At 44.1% G+C, this 15,991-nt stretch overlaps 1 protein-coding gene across 1 annotated transcript; it reads left to right on the top strand.

The window, feature by feature from the left end:
- The first annotated feature begins 201 nt into the window (after nucleotides 1–201).
- Nucleotides 202–3,427, top strand: LOC145591720 (uncharacterized). Its single transcript, XM_081648225.1, has 5 exons — nucleotides 202–431; nucleotides 593–716; nucleotides 813–1,571; nucleotides 1,677–2,010; nucleotides 2,286–3,427. Exons 1-5 carry the CDS (start codon nucleotides 202–204, stop codon nucleotides 3,425–3,427), a joined length of 2,589 nt encoding a protein of 862 aa, XP_081504351.1.
- Nucleotides 3,428–15,991: the final 12,564 nt, after the last annotated feature.

Below are 15,991 nucleotides of genomic sequence, written 5' to 3'. Positions count from 1 at the left end.
CCGAAATCCTGAAATTTTGGATCGATTTTTTGATCGACTTTCTTTACTTCTTCATCTGATTCTTCTTCTTTGATCGATTTTCAATCGATTTCTTTGATTCTTCTTCTTCTAATTCTTGATTTTGTCAGGAATTTTCTTGATTCTTGATATTTTTGACCTAATTCTGCGATTTCTCGATCTTCTTCTTCGATTGATTCTTCAATGGGAGCTGCTTCTCAGAGCTCAATGTCTTCTAGAATTAACTTCAATGACCCTTACTACCTCAGCAATGGTGATCATCCTGCCATGCAGCTTGGAAATCACATTCCCACTGGACCGAATTTTCTTAATTGGAGTAGAACTGTGAAAATGGCGTTGATTGCCAGAAATAAGTATCAATTTGTTGATGGAACTCTTTCAATGCCTTCGCCAGATTCTGAGGATTATCAGAAGTAGATTAAGAACGATTATATGGTCATGTCATGGATTTTGAATTCCATGGATAAGGTACTTGCTGAATCATTCATGTTTGTGAATTATTCTTCTCAATTGTGGATTAAATTGAATGAGAGTTTGGACATACTACTGCTACTAGAATTTTTGAATTACATAGACTTTTGACTTCGATTCAGCAAAATAATTCTTCAATTGCTGAGTATTTTGGACAGTTGAAATTTGTTTGGGATCAATTACAAATGTTAGAAGGATTTCCTTATTGTACATGTGGTGCTTTGAAGGCATATACATGTGGTATTTTGAAGAAGATTTTTGATATTGATCAACGGAATAAGTTGATGCAATTGCTGTCTGGGTTGAATCGTGATTAAGATCAGATTAAAACGACTCTACTTGGAGCAGAACCTCTTCCTCCTGTCCATAAGGCCTACTATACATTGCAGCAAGTGAAACAGCAGAATAAGCTCAATGTGGTTACTCAGACTCATGAAATGAGTGCTTTGAATGTGGTGAAGACGTTTCCTAAGCCTGTGTTTCAGACTGGTAAACGTGACTATAAGAAGCCTAAGAGTGATGTTGTTTGTGACTACTGCAAGAAGAGAGGACATTCTATTAGTGGTTGCTTTAGGTTACATGGATTTCCTGATTGGTGGAATAAGGACAAGGAGAAAGAGAAGCCTGCTATTTCTGCTAAGTATGCTAGTAATGTGATGGCTGGTGAACAAGCTGGTATTCTTGGTAAAGCAACTCAGTCTTATGAGAGTGGTGGTACAAGTTTTGTCAAGATTTCTGAAGAGCAGTCAGTAGATCCTGTTATGGCATCTATAGTCGATAATCAAGTTCTGAAGATGATGCAGCAGAAGAATTCTTCAAGTGTTGCTGATGATAATCCACCTGATGTTTCTGTGAACTTTGCTGGTACTTTCTCTGCCTCTCATTCATCTATTCCTCACTTTTATATGGATAGCTGGATAGTAGATACTGGAGCATCTGATCATATGGCATTCAATTTGGCATTATTTGCTTCTTTAAAACAACTTAAAAATCCTATTAAAGTGTTATTACCTGATGAAACTGTTAAATTAGTTAAACACACTGGAGTTGTCAATCTTTCTCATTCTGTTTCTCTTCAGAATGTATTTTATATAACAAATTTCAAACACAATCTGTTATCTGTTGGAAAACTCCTTGATGAAAATAATCTTGTGGCTATTTTTAAGCAAGATTCATTCTGTTTTCAGGACCTTGCAACTAAGAGTATTCAAGCTCGAGGTACAAGGAAGTCAGGTTCATACAAATTTACTTGTAATTTTCCTGCTGTTTTGAATAATGGTATTGTGTCCACTGTAAACAATACAATTACTTCTTCTGTCAAGCCTGATATTGATCTAATTCATGCTAGATTAGGTCATATCTCCTTGAGTCATCTTAGACATTTATCAGTTCCATCTATAGGTAATATTAAAGACACTAGTGATTTTTGTTGTGAAGCATGTGTTCCTGGTAAACACCATAAATTGCCTTTTATGCCTTCTGCTTTGAATGCTTTTGATCTGGTGCATGTGGATTTGTGGGGTAAATATAAAAGACCTTCTTTGTCTGGTGCTTATTATTTTTTCACCATAGTAGATGATCATACTAGAGTCACTTAGACACATTTATTGTCCTGTAAGACTCAAGTGTTTGGTGTTCTTGCTGCTTTTCTGAAATATGTGAACACACAATTTGATAAAAAGGTCAAAATGATTAGAAGTGACAATGGAACTTAGATTATAGAAGAAGCTTGTTCAAGTCTGTTTAGTGATCAAGGAATTGTTCATCAGAGAAACATTCCTGGTAATCCCCAGCAGAATGGGAGGTAGAAAGGAAGCATAGACATCTTTTGGAGACAGCTAGGACATTGAGAATTCATGCTAGATTACCTTATAAATTTTGGGGTGATTGTCTCCTAGCTGCTACACATTTGATCAATCTTATTCCTAGTTCTGTTCTTCGTTGGAAAACACCTTTTGAGATGCTGATGCATAAAATTCCAGATTATTCTTCTCTAAGAGTTTTTGGGTGCTTGTGTTATCCTGCTTTGAAGACTGGTGATAAATTTGCTCCTAGGTCTTCTAGGTGCATTTTTATTGGATATCTATATGGACAAAAGGGGTATAAGCTTTATGATTTGCAGGATCATAAAGTGATTTTAAGCAGGGATGTGTACTTTGTTGAGCATTATTTTCCTTTCAAAGAAACTACTTCATCTCTTGAGTCAATTTCTTCTTCTCCTATTAATCAACCTATTTCTCTTGTTAATCCTACTCTGGATATTTCTATTCCCTCTTTGATTCCTCAAACACACATACATTCTGATAATCACAGTAACAATATGGATTATGCTTCTCCAAGTGTTTATGTTGATGTTTATGAGAGTTTCATAGAACCTACTACAGAATCTGTTTCTTCTCAGAATATTGTTCCTGTTGTACTTCCTGTGAGAACTTCTACTCGACCTATTCATTTGCCATCTAAGTTCAAGGATTTTGTTTTAAGTAAACCAGTTACAAGACATATTTCTGATTTTGAGTCACTTTCTTCATCTTTTAGTGTTTACAGTGAACCCTCTTTGGCTCATTTGTCAGCCTCTGGTTTACATAGTTTATCCTTGGTACTTTTGGCTTATGAACCTTCTACATATAATCAAGCCAAAGATCATCCTGAATGGGTTGAGGCAATGAATAAGGAACTTGAGGCTCTTGAATTGAATGATACTTGGGAATTGACTACTTTACCTCCTAATAAGACTGTTATTGGGTGCAAATGGGTTTATAAAACTAAATTTAAGCCCAATGGAGATATTGAGAGATGCAAAGGCAGAGTAGTAGCTAGAGGGGATAAGCAGATTTCTGGTAAGGACCACAAACACACTTTTAGTCCTGTGGCAAAACTGACAACTATTAGGGTCATCATGGCTCTTGCTGCTGTGAAGAAGTGGGATATACAATAGTTGGCTATAAATAATGCATTTTTGCATGGTTTTCTTGATGAGGAGGTTTATATGACACCTCCACCTGGATATAAAAAGGCAAAACCAGGTTAGGTCTGTAAGTTGAAGAGATCAATATATGGGTTAAAACAAGCTTCTAGATGTTGGAATAAGGAACTGAGCAAGTTTCTTGTGAGTTGGGGTTTTGTTAAATCAAAACAGGATTATTCTATGTTTGTTTTGGCAAAGGATGGTGATTTTACAGTAATAGTGGCTTATGTTGATGATTTGCTGTTGACTGGCAGTAATCCGTTGATAATTGATGCATTAAAGGCATATTTACATTCTGCTTTTACCATCAAAGATCTGGGAAGCTTGAAGTATTTTCTTGGCATTGAAGTGTTTAGAAATGATGCTGGAATTTTGCTGAATCAAAGAAAATATATTTTGGATCTTTTGAAGGATCAGAATATAATGAATTGTAAGCCTGCTCTTTTTCCTTTTCCTAAAGGGATGAAGCTAAGTAATTTTGAAGGAGATGTGTTGGAAGTCCTTAAAGTCTACAAAAGGTTAATTGGTAAACTTCTGTATCTGAATATGACTAGACCTGATATTTCATATTCAGTTCAGCAGCTAAGTCAATTTTTGGGTGCTCCAAGGGTTCCTCATCTAGCTGCAGCAGTTCATGTTCTCAGATATTTGAAAGGTTCACTCAATATGGGTTTGTTCTATCCTACTACTTCGGGTCTGCATTTATCAGCTTTTAGTGATGCTGATTGGGGGGCATGTGATGATTCAGGCAGGTCTCTTATAGGCTATTGTGTATTTCTTGGAAATTCCTTGATTTCTTGGAAAACCAAGAAACAAAAGGTGGTGTCTAAAAGCTCTACTGAAGCTGAATATAGAAGCATGAGTCAGACAACTGATGAAATCACTTGGTTGGAAAGATTGTTTCATGAGCTTCATGTGGAAATTCTTACTCCTATTGTTCTGCATTGTGACAATATTTCTGCTCAGCACATTGTAGAAAACCCCTTCTTTCATGAGAAGACTAAGCATCTTAGAAAAAAACATCAGAAACTTGATGTACATTATGTTCGAGAAAGTGTTAAGTCAGGCTTGATCAAGTTGAAGCATGTTTCTTCAGGCCAGCAAATTGCTGATATCATGACCAAACCTCTTAGTTCAGATCAGCATAGAGCATTGTCTTCTAAGATTGGTCTTGTGCAGCAGAGTTCAGCTCAAGAATGGCCTATGTTGCTTGTCCCCAGTCATTCTTGAAGGGGGGTATTGAGTTATATATGTATTTGCTACTGATGTGGCAAAATTAGTTATGAGTTTGTTATTGTTATAACAAACTTCTTCGAGAAGCTTCTCTGTTTTCTTACACTATATATTGTTGTTTGTACATGTTTTAAAGTGTGAGCTGACATAATAAAATTTGCTTTCTAATTTTCTCCCAAAATTCTCTCTAAATTATGAGTTTGCACAAAAAAATAAGACTCATACCCATATTCTAGGGTAGGGTCCCGAACCCACTACCATAACTAATTCTCACGCATTTTAAAAATTTCCCAATATAACAAAACAAACTTGAGGTAGCCCTAATTTATATTCTTAATACAAACAAATTATTACTGTTTTGGGGTAAAAAAGGGATATAACCGCTAGAACTTTGTTTCTTATTAACCTAAATTTGTTTATCAAGAAGATAAATTTAGATTTTCTCAACAAGCTTGACATCTTTTAGGATTTATAGGTATATGGGATATTCTTAAGAATGAAGTTATAGTTTCTTCATGTATTATTTCTTTGCAATCTAAAGTTGACAAAATGATCGGCTTTATATTATAAATAGTGATACTTAATGATTTTCTAAAGACTAAATTTTTTATTGATCTATCAATAAACTTAACTCAATTTAGCTTGTTGCCAAAAAAAATAATTATGAAATAATACGTTCATCATCTTTCATTGTTTATAATATATTTTTTAATTTGTTTGTTCTATCGGGTTCACCTTTTAGGCTAATAGGTGGCCGGAGAAGAACGGTAATATCAAACCGATGCATTAAAAAGAAATTTTTACTGAGGGTCTGAGGTAGGGGTGTGTTTAGGGTAAAAATACCCCAGGTACGTGGCCCAATCTCATAGTGACACGTGGCCCAATAAGAAGGCGACACGTGGCCCTATGAGAGTGTGACATGTGTCCACCTGACAGGGTGACACATGTCAGCTATCTTTAAATACGCAATACATCAGAAAGAGAAAAAGGCCTTGATTACATCAGGCCCAAATCCCGAGAAACCCTTGAAAGCCGTAAAACGGCGCCCCCCATGACACGTGGCGACCCCTGATTGCGCAGCCAATCACGTCACGACATTCTAGGGTACAAACCCTAGAGGGGCACATGTTCCCACCCCTATAAATACCCCAATCATTTATGATGGGAGGGGTGGATTGTGACATAACAAAAACGTAGAGCATTAAAGAGCTCCAACTTCTCTCTACTTTCTCTCTCTCTAGCTTTTCCGATTTCCGATCTCTAACTTGATCGTCGGAGGCGAATATTCCGATAAACGGAATATTCGTTGTTTTGCAGGTGTCCGAGTCTCATTGTCAGTAGAGCGTGACCAGTATCCGAGGAGATCACAAAAAACCCCCGAAACATTTGGCGCCGTCTGTGGGGATACTCGTCCGTTATGGCAATAGATGGTCAGACACCTAATACTGGTCCTCGTCCAAGCGAGGATGGATATGTAGAAGACATACGTACTACCATACATTCAAGCAATTCTTTGACTGCCTCATTTGAAGAGGCCGAACAACCTCCTGTTACCCCAGCTACCCTAATGGCCGAGCTGACTAAGCTCCGCAAAGAGTTGGCTGCTAACCAGCAAAAGGGGGGAGGAGGTACTTCCAAGAAAACACACGACAAGACCAATGCAACTGATGTTGGTAATACCCCATTCCGTCCTCCGCATGGAAGGTCTCCCCGAGTCCCACGGACCAACCTCTCTAGCCTGTTGGCGAAAACACAGTCGGCTGGGGGGAGGGGCAGACAGCCGAAAAGAGTTGAGATTGAGCCGTCACAGCGTTTCAAAGACGCAAGGGATTACATTCGGCACAGGCAAAGGGAGAGGGCCGCATATTCTGACACGACCTCTACCCCAACCATGCCGGATGAAGCCTCCAACCAATCTCTCTCTCAATACACCAACACGGCCGTCTCCAGCAGAAGTCAAGCCGCTCATCCCATTACTCCCAGACCAATTCAGCCATCACAATATCAGCCCCCTCAAGTACTCAATGGGTTGATACAGCCAACTCCCCAAGTCTTTGGGCAATATGGGCCGTATGGCCAGGTGTTCGGCCAGCCTCCCTACCTGGCTGGAACGTCCGCGCAGCCTCAGCCCATTTATTGGCAGATGCATTTGTTGAATTTGGGAGATAAGCCGCCTCCGTTTTCGCAAGACATACTAACGTCCCCTTAACCAGCAAAAGTGAAGAGTGTATTAGTTGGTGCCTATGATGGTACAGGCAACCCAGAGGAACATATTACCTCGTACAGGAATTTGATGTACTTGTAAAGTGTAGATGATGCTACATGGTGCAGATGCTTCCCGGCCACTCTTAAGGGGGTGGCCCAGGATTGGTTTAACAGCCTTCCGGCCGGATGCATAAATTGTTTTACTACCCTCAGTTTGTTGTTTGTGGGAAATTCCTCATACAACATCCCACCAAGAAAGACAAGTCTCAACTTGGCAACAATTGTTCAAGGGAAGAATGAAGGACTACGCTCATACGTCCAAAGATTTAACCAAGAAAAAGCCCAAATTCATAATCTTCCGGACGAAATGGCATACTCAGAATTTCTCCGGGGATTAAGGCATAATGGTTTTAAGTTTGATTTGGTAAGGAAAAAGATTCGGTCATACGTAGGTGTATTGCGGGAAGCCGAAGCCTATATTGAGGCCGCGGACTTTTGTTCGCTCACCAAATCAGAACAGCCGGCCAAGGGGGCTGAAAAGAAGCAATCTTATCAGCAAGACTCGGCCGGCCGAAAGAAAGAAGGAAGCAAAAGAAAAGAAATTTGGGTAGCTGATGACAAGCAACCCAAGTCAAAGAAAAGCAAGACGTACGAGCCTCAGTATGAGTTCAACAAGGATGGCTACTCCATTTTGATGGAGATAAAAGACAAGTTTAAGTTTGAGAAGCCTCAGCCTTTGAGAGGCTCGGCCCAGTACAGAAACAAGAACAAGTATTGTCATTACCACAAGGATGTAGGTCATGACACGAACGATTGTATCAATCTGAAGAGGCTGTTGGATAAGTTGGACGACAAGGGTCTGCTGAAACCTTATGTCACCAAGTCCAAATTCACCTACAAACGGACAGACAACACGTCCGAGAAAAAGCAACAAAGTGATAAGAAAAATGACAAGGAAGATGATGGGAATAGCACTGATTCAGGTTTTGTGGCCGTGATATCAGGAGACTTTGCTTCAGGCGGCCCTACCATGAAAGGAATCAAACAGGATGCTCGGAATTTGTCAAATGTGATGCAAACGGACGCCGTTAAGGCCGAGCCATTTCCTGAAGTGATCATAAGTGAGGCTGACCGTGGAGAGGTTAGGGCTTTGCACAATGATCCCATGGTCTTTGTCATGAAGATAGCAAATTTGAAGGTGGGACGAATATTGATTGATACGGGCAGTTCGGCCTATATCATCAGCCTGTCTGCCCTAAGGAATTTAAGCTTCCCAGAAGATGCTCTCCAGGATATCACTCACCCCTTGGTAGGATTTGGGGGGAATGTCATTCATCCGGTCGGACGGATTGATCTTCCAATCCGTTTTGGGCAGAAGGGAGAGGGGAGAGACATGGTCGTCCGCTGCCTTGTTGTTAAAGAGTTGACCGGCTACAACGTCATCCTTGGCCGCCCCACTCTGAATGCAGCCAAGGCGGTCATAGTGCCTCACTTAATGTTGTTGAAGTTTGAAAGGTCGGACGGAAAAATTGGAACAATTCAAGGAAGTCAGAGAATGGCTAAGGAATGTAATCAGCTGGCCGTGAAGCCAATAGCGCGCGGCCCAAAACTGTCCGAGCCAAAGGAAGAAGGAACCTCACTCCCAGCATACCAGGTCAGCCAGAAGCGTAAGGCGGCCATGGCAGAAGAAGCCTAGCAATTAATGACTGTCGGCCGGCCAGATGAGTTGAGGCCCCAGCCGGCCGGCAACCACCAGGATATAGTGCTTGACTCCAACCACCCAGAACGGACAGTTAGTGTCGGCACTATAGCTTTGGGATTGCTTGGGGATGAGTTAGTTCAGCTTTTAAGAGAATTCAAAGATGTGTTTGCATTTGAAGTTGGTGAAATGCCAGGGATAAGTCCTGACCTGGTCGTGCACAAGTTGGCCGTGAATCCTTTGATAAAACCTGTCCGCCAGAAGAAGAGGAATCACGGAGAAGAGAGGAATCAGGTGGCCGCAGCAGAGGTGAAAAAGCTGCTGGATGCCGGTTTCATTCGGCAATGCTTCTACCCAGATTGGGTGGCCAATGTAGTTCTTGTGAAAAAGCCGAATGGAACTTGGAGAATGTGCATGGACTACACGGACTTGAACAAGGCGTGTCCTAAGGATAGCTTCCCTTTGCCTAAGATTGACCGTTTGGTTGACTCTACGGCCGGACACGCCCTAATGAGTTTTATGGACGCATACTCCGGATTCCACCAAATTCCTTTGTGGGAAGAAGATCAAGAAAAGACAGCGTTTGTGACCGAGTAGGGGTTGTACTGTTACAAAGTTATGCCATTCGGCCTCAAGAATGCCCCTGCTACCTTTCAGAGGCTTGTTAACACAGTCTTTAGAGACCAGCTCGGCCGGAACATGGAAGCGTACATTGATGACATGATTGTCAAGTCAAAAGAGTCGGCCGACCATCTCAAGGATCTACGAGAAACGTTCACCGAACTCAGGCGGCATAAGATGATGTTGAATCCAAAGAAGTGTGTATTTGGTGTTGAGTCCGGCAAGTTTCTCGGATTTTTGATTGATCAACGTGGAATTGAGGCCAACCCTGAAAAAATTCAAGCCGTCCTTGATATGAAGTCTCCAAGAACAATTAAGGAGGTGCAAAGACTGATCGGCTGTTTAGCGGCCCTTGGAAGATTTTTGTCAAGGTCAGGGGATAAGTGCCGTTACTTTTTTCAAACCATTAAGAAGAAAGCCATGTTCGAGTGGACAGAGGAGGCCGAGGAAGCATTCGTACAGTTGAAAGTTCACTTGCATACATTGTCTCGCCTCGTCAGTCTGCTCAAGAATGAGAAGCTATATATCTATCTTGCCATCTCTGAACATTCTCTAAGTGCCGTCCTTCTTGCTGAGAGGGACGGCCATCAGGTCCCGGTGTATTTTATCAGCCATGTACTTCACAATGCTGAGCTTAAGTACCCCCCAATTGAAAAATTTGGCCTGGCCTTGTACATGGCATCAAAGAAGCTGCGGCCGTACTTTTTGGCACATTCAATTGTGGCCTACACAGACCAACCTTTGAAGAAGTCCGAGACGACACATATCGCCTTGAAGCAATTAATGGCCGTCAGATCCCACAGACATGGAACACTGACAATCTGAAGAAATATCATGTTTAAGTTTCTCTAAGTACTTAGCCAAAAAGCTGTGTATACAGCTAGGTCTATTGACCGAGCCATGTAATCAAAGCCATACGACCGCAACAATGTACTTTTGACAAAATTAATGAAAAGTCAAGCATTGTTGAACTATTTTGCTATTTTACTTATCTTTATTTGCATATTATGATTTGTAAGTAAAGGCCGAGTGAAATGACTTACTAAGTTGCTTCCAATATAGCAACACGGCTTATCAGTCTTACTGAGTGGCCGAAGAAACAAGGAAGCAAGATTGCTTTCGATGGAGCAATTCGGCCACGAAAAAAAAAAAAAAAACTGATTCAATTCAGAGAACAATGCGTCCGCACCAATTCAAGGCGGACGGTTGAGGCAAGGTATTCTGAACTTGTTTAAAAAGCAAGTGTCCTTTACAAATAGGGCAAGGGCATACCTAGGCGTTTAGCCCGGCCGAGTCAGGAATCTCTAAGTTGAGATAATACTTGGGATTTCTAGGGTACGTCCGAGCGATAGATTCAACGGACTACTCGTACAAAGATAGCTGAACGGCCAATTAAATTGATTCGGTGCTTCACCTAGTCCAAGGGCAATCATTACTATGATTTGATTAACTTGCTACTCGTCATACCCTTTAAGGCATAAAAACTACCAAGTTAATCAAACATCTTAGAGTATGGACTAGGCGAACACCGAATAAAGGGGCATACCCCTAGGAGCGTACGAAAAAGCATAATATTGAGACGTACGAAAAATATTCAAAAAGCACAACGTTGCAAAAAATTGCTAAGTATGAAACAAAATTAAAGAACCGCCCAACGGGCGGACGAAATCTTCATTAAACTGACCGCGCAAAAGGCGGCCGAAATGTTTACAAAACCACTCAAATAGACGGCCTAAAAAAAAAAGTACAGAATAAGCTAAGTAAAGTAAAGCTGAAAAAAGAAGAAAAATCTGGGTAGCTGAGCAGACGGTTGCTGGAGGACCTGAGCTCTACTTAGCCGTATCATCCTTGGCAGGCTCCTCCGCAACTTTGGTGTCTTCGGCCGGAGCGGCATCACCGTCCGCCCCCTCCTCCTCATCCTCTCCCTCCCCCTCGTCCTCTCCGGACTCGGGAGAAGTAACTACCAGCTCTGGAGGAGGCTGGCCGGCCTTCTACGCCTCTTCCCTGAGGCAGACATAGTTCAGTCGCTTCTTAAAGCGTTCTTCATAGTGTGCGGCCTCACCATCATCCACCATCAGCTCGAAGGCATCGAAGAAGTATGCCCTAAGCCTGTCTTCTGCATTTTGCTCAATGCGGACGATTTCCTCCGCGCTGGGCGGCCAAGGAGCTTTTAGCTGCTCAGCATAGTCCGAAACGGACTTCCTCAAGGCCTCAACCTCGGCCTTCAGCGCGTTCTCTTCGTCCAAAGCAGACTTAAGGTTGGCTTGGGCCAACTTCAGCTCACTCTTCAAGGCCTCAGACGCCTCGAAACCCAGCCTCCATTTCTCTTTCTCCAGGACGGCCTCGTCCCTCTCAACCCGCATGGCCTCCCTGGCCAAGGACTCCTCTTCGAGTGCCTTGCCCAGTTTGACCAGGTCTTCAGTTTGCCGCGCCGCCTTGTCGGCCAGCGCGGTTATTTGGGTCTCAAAATGCACCCTTTGGACGGCGGCCGTCCCCGTCACAGCATCCTCGGCCTTCCTGATTTCGAGCCAAGACTGTTTCAGCCGCTCGTTCTCTTTATCCTTCCATTCAAGGAAGGCGTTCAGGCGGAGGAAGAGCTGCGGACAGAAGAAGGAAACTTAGTCAAATATAGAAAAATTTGCTAAGTGTTAGAAAGAAAAAGTATAGAGAAAAGGAGACGTACCTCAGCAGTACAGTTGAGCATAGGGCCGAGGAAGCCCTCATTGATTCCCCGCAGCTTATCACGCTGCGCTTGGGGAACCGCGCGAACCATGGCCTCGCGCATGGCCTTCCTGTCCGCGCCAGTCAGTGACTGACCGGGCAGCCTCATTTGCAACTCCTCTGAGATGTCTGCGGACGACCGTACAAGAAAAGTTAGCTAAAATTTACAAGTACAAGTAAATCATATGGTACAAGAATAAAGAAGAAAGGCTAACCAGTGGAGAAGCTTGGAGGAGAAAGATTGATGGGAGGGGGCGGCAAAGAGGCGTCCCCCTCGTTGTCTAAACGGCCAGCAGTGTCACTGGCCGACTGACTGGCATTTAGCCAATCAGATTTTTTAACTAACTCGACAGGCGGAGTCGAGATGGAGCCGGTCATTTTTTCCGGGGATGACTTACCCCCATCGTCCAGTGGGATGGACGAATCGTGGACCTGATCAGCAATAGGTTCCACGGGCTTGGAGACCCCGCTTTGTGTCAGCCGGGGCTGTTCTCCTTGAGACTGCGTTGTAGCAGTCTGCGACTTTGCCTTGGCCGCGGATTTTGAAGGCGTCCTGGTTGCAACCATCTTCCTCCTTTTAGATGCGTTCGGATCAGGAGTGGACGAAGCCGGCTGCTTCCTCCTTGCCTTCGGAGTAGAGGAAGACTGTAAAAACACAAGCAAAGTTAGAAAAATTACACAAGGCAAAGAACGTTACAGCGTCCGTGTGAATTGGGGAAGGAGCTCCCTTCCAACATGCCTGAACGGACGAAATGCGTCCGTGCAAACTCGGGAAGCAGGCTCCTCCCAATATAGCAGAACGGACAATGAGGAAAGAAAAACTCAAAAAATAAACTAAGTGTTTACCTCCTTGAGTTGCTCGTACATCTTGAAACGAGCCTTGTATCGAGCAAGGTCCACCTCGGACATCGCCACCTCTCCCTTCTGAGCCGGGTCAAGCATAGCGTACGCCTCCGCTGCAAAGAGAAAAAAGCAAAGTGTTAGAATATTTTTCTAAAAACTCTACGTGCGTACAAAAAGTTTATATATCTAAGTGTCCACCTTGGGGCATGTTCTGGTACAGGCCGTACGCAGACATGAAGGTAGTGTCCCTAAGCCAATTGGCAAGAGGAACCCAATGGCGAGGGATGCGTTCGGTTTTGTTACCCCGCTTGACTCGGTTGACCATGAAATATTCAAGTTGGTGCTCGTGGCTTGGATGGATGGGCGGCTTGTCAGGTTTATGGTCCCCGTGTCCGAGCTGAATGGGATCCGGACGGCACTTGTTCATGCGGAGGTTGAACTCCGCATCTTGGGTTTTGATGCGGTAGAATCGGTGCTTCCAGTCCCTCCATTTGCTGACACGGTCGACCACAACCATGTAATCCTTGGTCGCGCTCAAGACGAGCCAACCATCCGTATCCTTCTCCAGCCGAGTAAGTGAGTGCATCTCACAGAAGACCGCAAAGTCTGGCGTGAAACCCTTGCAGATGCACGTCACCAAATACCCAAAAATATTTAACCAACTGTTTGGCGTCAGTTGGAAAAGGCCAATGTCATATTCGTCCAGAACTGTCCGGACGAATGGATGAAGAGGGAAGCGAAGGCCTACATCCAAAGCGGCCCTGTAAACGCAAAACGCCCGTTTGCGCGGCTTCTCATCATCCCAGGTAGCCACAGCAATGGCTTTCCTGGGGACTTGTATTTCGAATCCCTCCCCCAAATGGAGGGACTCCTTGTACTCCTCAAAATCCTTTTTCAAGAACTTCAGGGCCGTCTCTCCAACCGTACAGGCGTACGGGTCCCTGAAGTTGACAATATTGGCGACGTTTTCTTCGGCCGCCGCCTCACCTTCGGCCGTCTCACCCACGGCCTCTTTCTCAACTTCTTCTTCTTCCACTTGGTGAGAAGGGGCACTCCCAAACTCTGAAGACAGCACCCTGTCCAAGTCTGCTGCCTCGGCCGAGCTTCGGCCTCTTGAGCTATGAACGCCCATGGAAGAAGGAACGCCCTCCTCAACTAATGGATTCTTGCCTTTGTCTTTGGCCGCGTCCGCCTGATTTCCCGAAGGAGGGGCGTTGCGAATAGGCAGGTCAGACGGTTCCCTAATTGAGATTCCTGTAATGGGTCTGTCCGCCCCGCCCAGTTGAAGTAGAGGTTGAGAGGAAGAGGGGACGGACGAACCATCAGCGTCCGCCCCAAGATCGGTAGGATGGTCTTTGCAGGCTACCAGTTCGGCCCCATCCATGACTGAACTGGCAAATTGAGGGAACCTAAGTCCCGGAGCAAGAGTGGACGAGGCGCCTTGAGCTTGTTGGCGTTCCTCGAAAGAAGAAGTGACCTCCACGGCCAAGTGATGAGAGCCAGTGGAGGCGGTCGTTGTTTGGGTGGTGGAGGTAGTCTCCACCTCCATGGTACTTGGGTTATTAGGGTCATAAGGGACCCTAGGGTGAACCAGACTACCGTCTGGGTTCCTGGCCGCATGAAGATCGCGCGTACGCATTGTTCTTGCCATTGCCTGAGGGGACAGAGAAGAATAAGTGGGGGTGAGTATGTACGCACCAGACATAGACTCACTCCAAGGAGGAGACAACTCTTCTCCGTCCACTCTAGACTCCTCAGTCCCAGGCGAACGGCCGGCCTCATGAGGAGAGTCGGACGAAGCCGAGTATGGATCCAGAATTGAAATAAAAGAAAAAAATACAAGAAAAGAAAGAAGTGTAGACGGCCTACCTTTGTACGTTCTGAAAACTTCGAAAGTGTTCTTGGTCTTGTTGAAGATTGACCGAAAAACTCAAAAAATGCCCGGACAACTCAAACTCACGGCGGCGCTCTTGAAGATTAGAAGGAAAATCACTTTCTCTCACTAGACTGCTCTGACTTCTCTCTAGAATTCACAATTGGGTAAAGTGTGAAAATGAGAATTCACTTCCCATATTTATAGAATGAACTCATGGGGGCAAAATGGTAAAACCACCTTTTCCGCCTAAACATTCAAACGGTAATTTTTTTGAAGAAATTACTCGAAGAAAGAGACAGAATGACGTTAGGGTTCTGTTAACTTGTGAAAAAATCAGACGGACAATTGACGGCACGTCAAAGTGAGTTAAGTCACAAATTCAAAAGATTTACACCTTCAACACTTAGTCTCCAGAACTTAAAAATATCTAAGAGGAAAATGCGTCCGCCCAATTCCCAGATGTTTAGTCCAAAGGGGAAAGTTCAGACGTACGCAGCATGATGAAAGAACCATAGAGTACGCTTGAAATCAAGGAAGCCCAATCCATTTCAAAAATATGTGGACGCTCTGAGTAGTTAGGAGATAAGCTCCTCCCAGAGTATCAGAACGTCCAGACCAAAATAGGAGGACGTCTAGTCCCAGTGCTGAGGCCGCTCTAGGTGGCTAGGAGATAAGCTCCTCCCAGAGTATGAAGACGTCCAGTCCAAAGTATGTGGACGTCCAAATGAACCAGGAGTTAAGCCTCTCTCAGAGTACGAGAACGTCCAGTACAAAGTATGGACGTCCAAATGAGCAAGAAGACAAGCTCACTCCAGACTACGAGGACGTCCAGAACAAAATATACGGACGTCCAGGTAGCAAAGAGAGCTTTGAGTCCAAAGTATATGGACGTCCAGGGCAGATGGGAGGTAAACCCAACCCAGAGTACCAGGACGTCCAGAATGCAAGATCAGAGGAGGCGCCCAGTAAGTGTACGAGCCACCCCCTCTGAGGGGCAAATGTTTAGGGTAAAAATACCCCAGGTACGTGGCCCAATCTCATAGTGACACGTGGCCCAATAAGAAGGCGACACGTGGCCCTATGAGAGTGTGACATGTGTCCACCTGACAGGGTGACACATGTCAGCTATCTTTAAATACGCAATACATCATAAAGAGAAAAAGGCTCTGATTGCGCAAATCCCGAGAAACCCTTGAAAGCCGTAAAACGGCGCCCCCATGACACGTGGCGACCCCTGATTGCGCAGCCAATCACGTCACGACATTCTAGGGTACAAACCCTAGAGGGGCACATGTTCCCACCCCTATAAATACCCCAATCATTTATGATGGGAGGG

Source organism: Chenopodium album, chromosome 18 (genome assembly GCF_948465745.1).
Source record: "Chenopodium album chromosome 18, dcCheAlbu1.1, whole genome shotgun sequence".
NCBI lineage: Eukaryota > Viridiplantae > Streptophyta > Magnoliopsida > Caryophyllales > Amaranthaceae > Chenopodium > Chenopodium album.
The sequence above is the reverse complement of the archived record's forward strand: the minus strand, read 5'-3'. Positions and strand labels throughout refer to the sequence as shown.

Excerpts from the sequence above, each read along its gene's own strand:
- LOC145591720 (XM_081648225.1), top strand. The coding sequence starts at position 202 with ATGGGAGCTGCTTCTCAGAGCTCAATGTCTTCTAGAATTAACTTCAAT. Across the intron at positions 717-812 it reads GTACATGTGGTGCTTTGAAG|ATTAAAACGACTCTACTTGG; the intron begins GCATATACATGT and ends GATTAAGATCAG. Across the intron at positions 1,572-1,676 it reads ATTCTGTTTCTCTTCAGAAT|GACCTTGCAACTAAGAGTAT; the intron begins GTATTTTATATA and ends TTCTGTTTTCAG.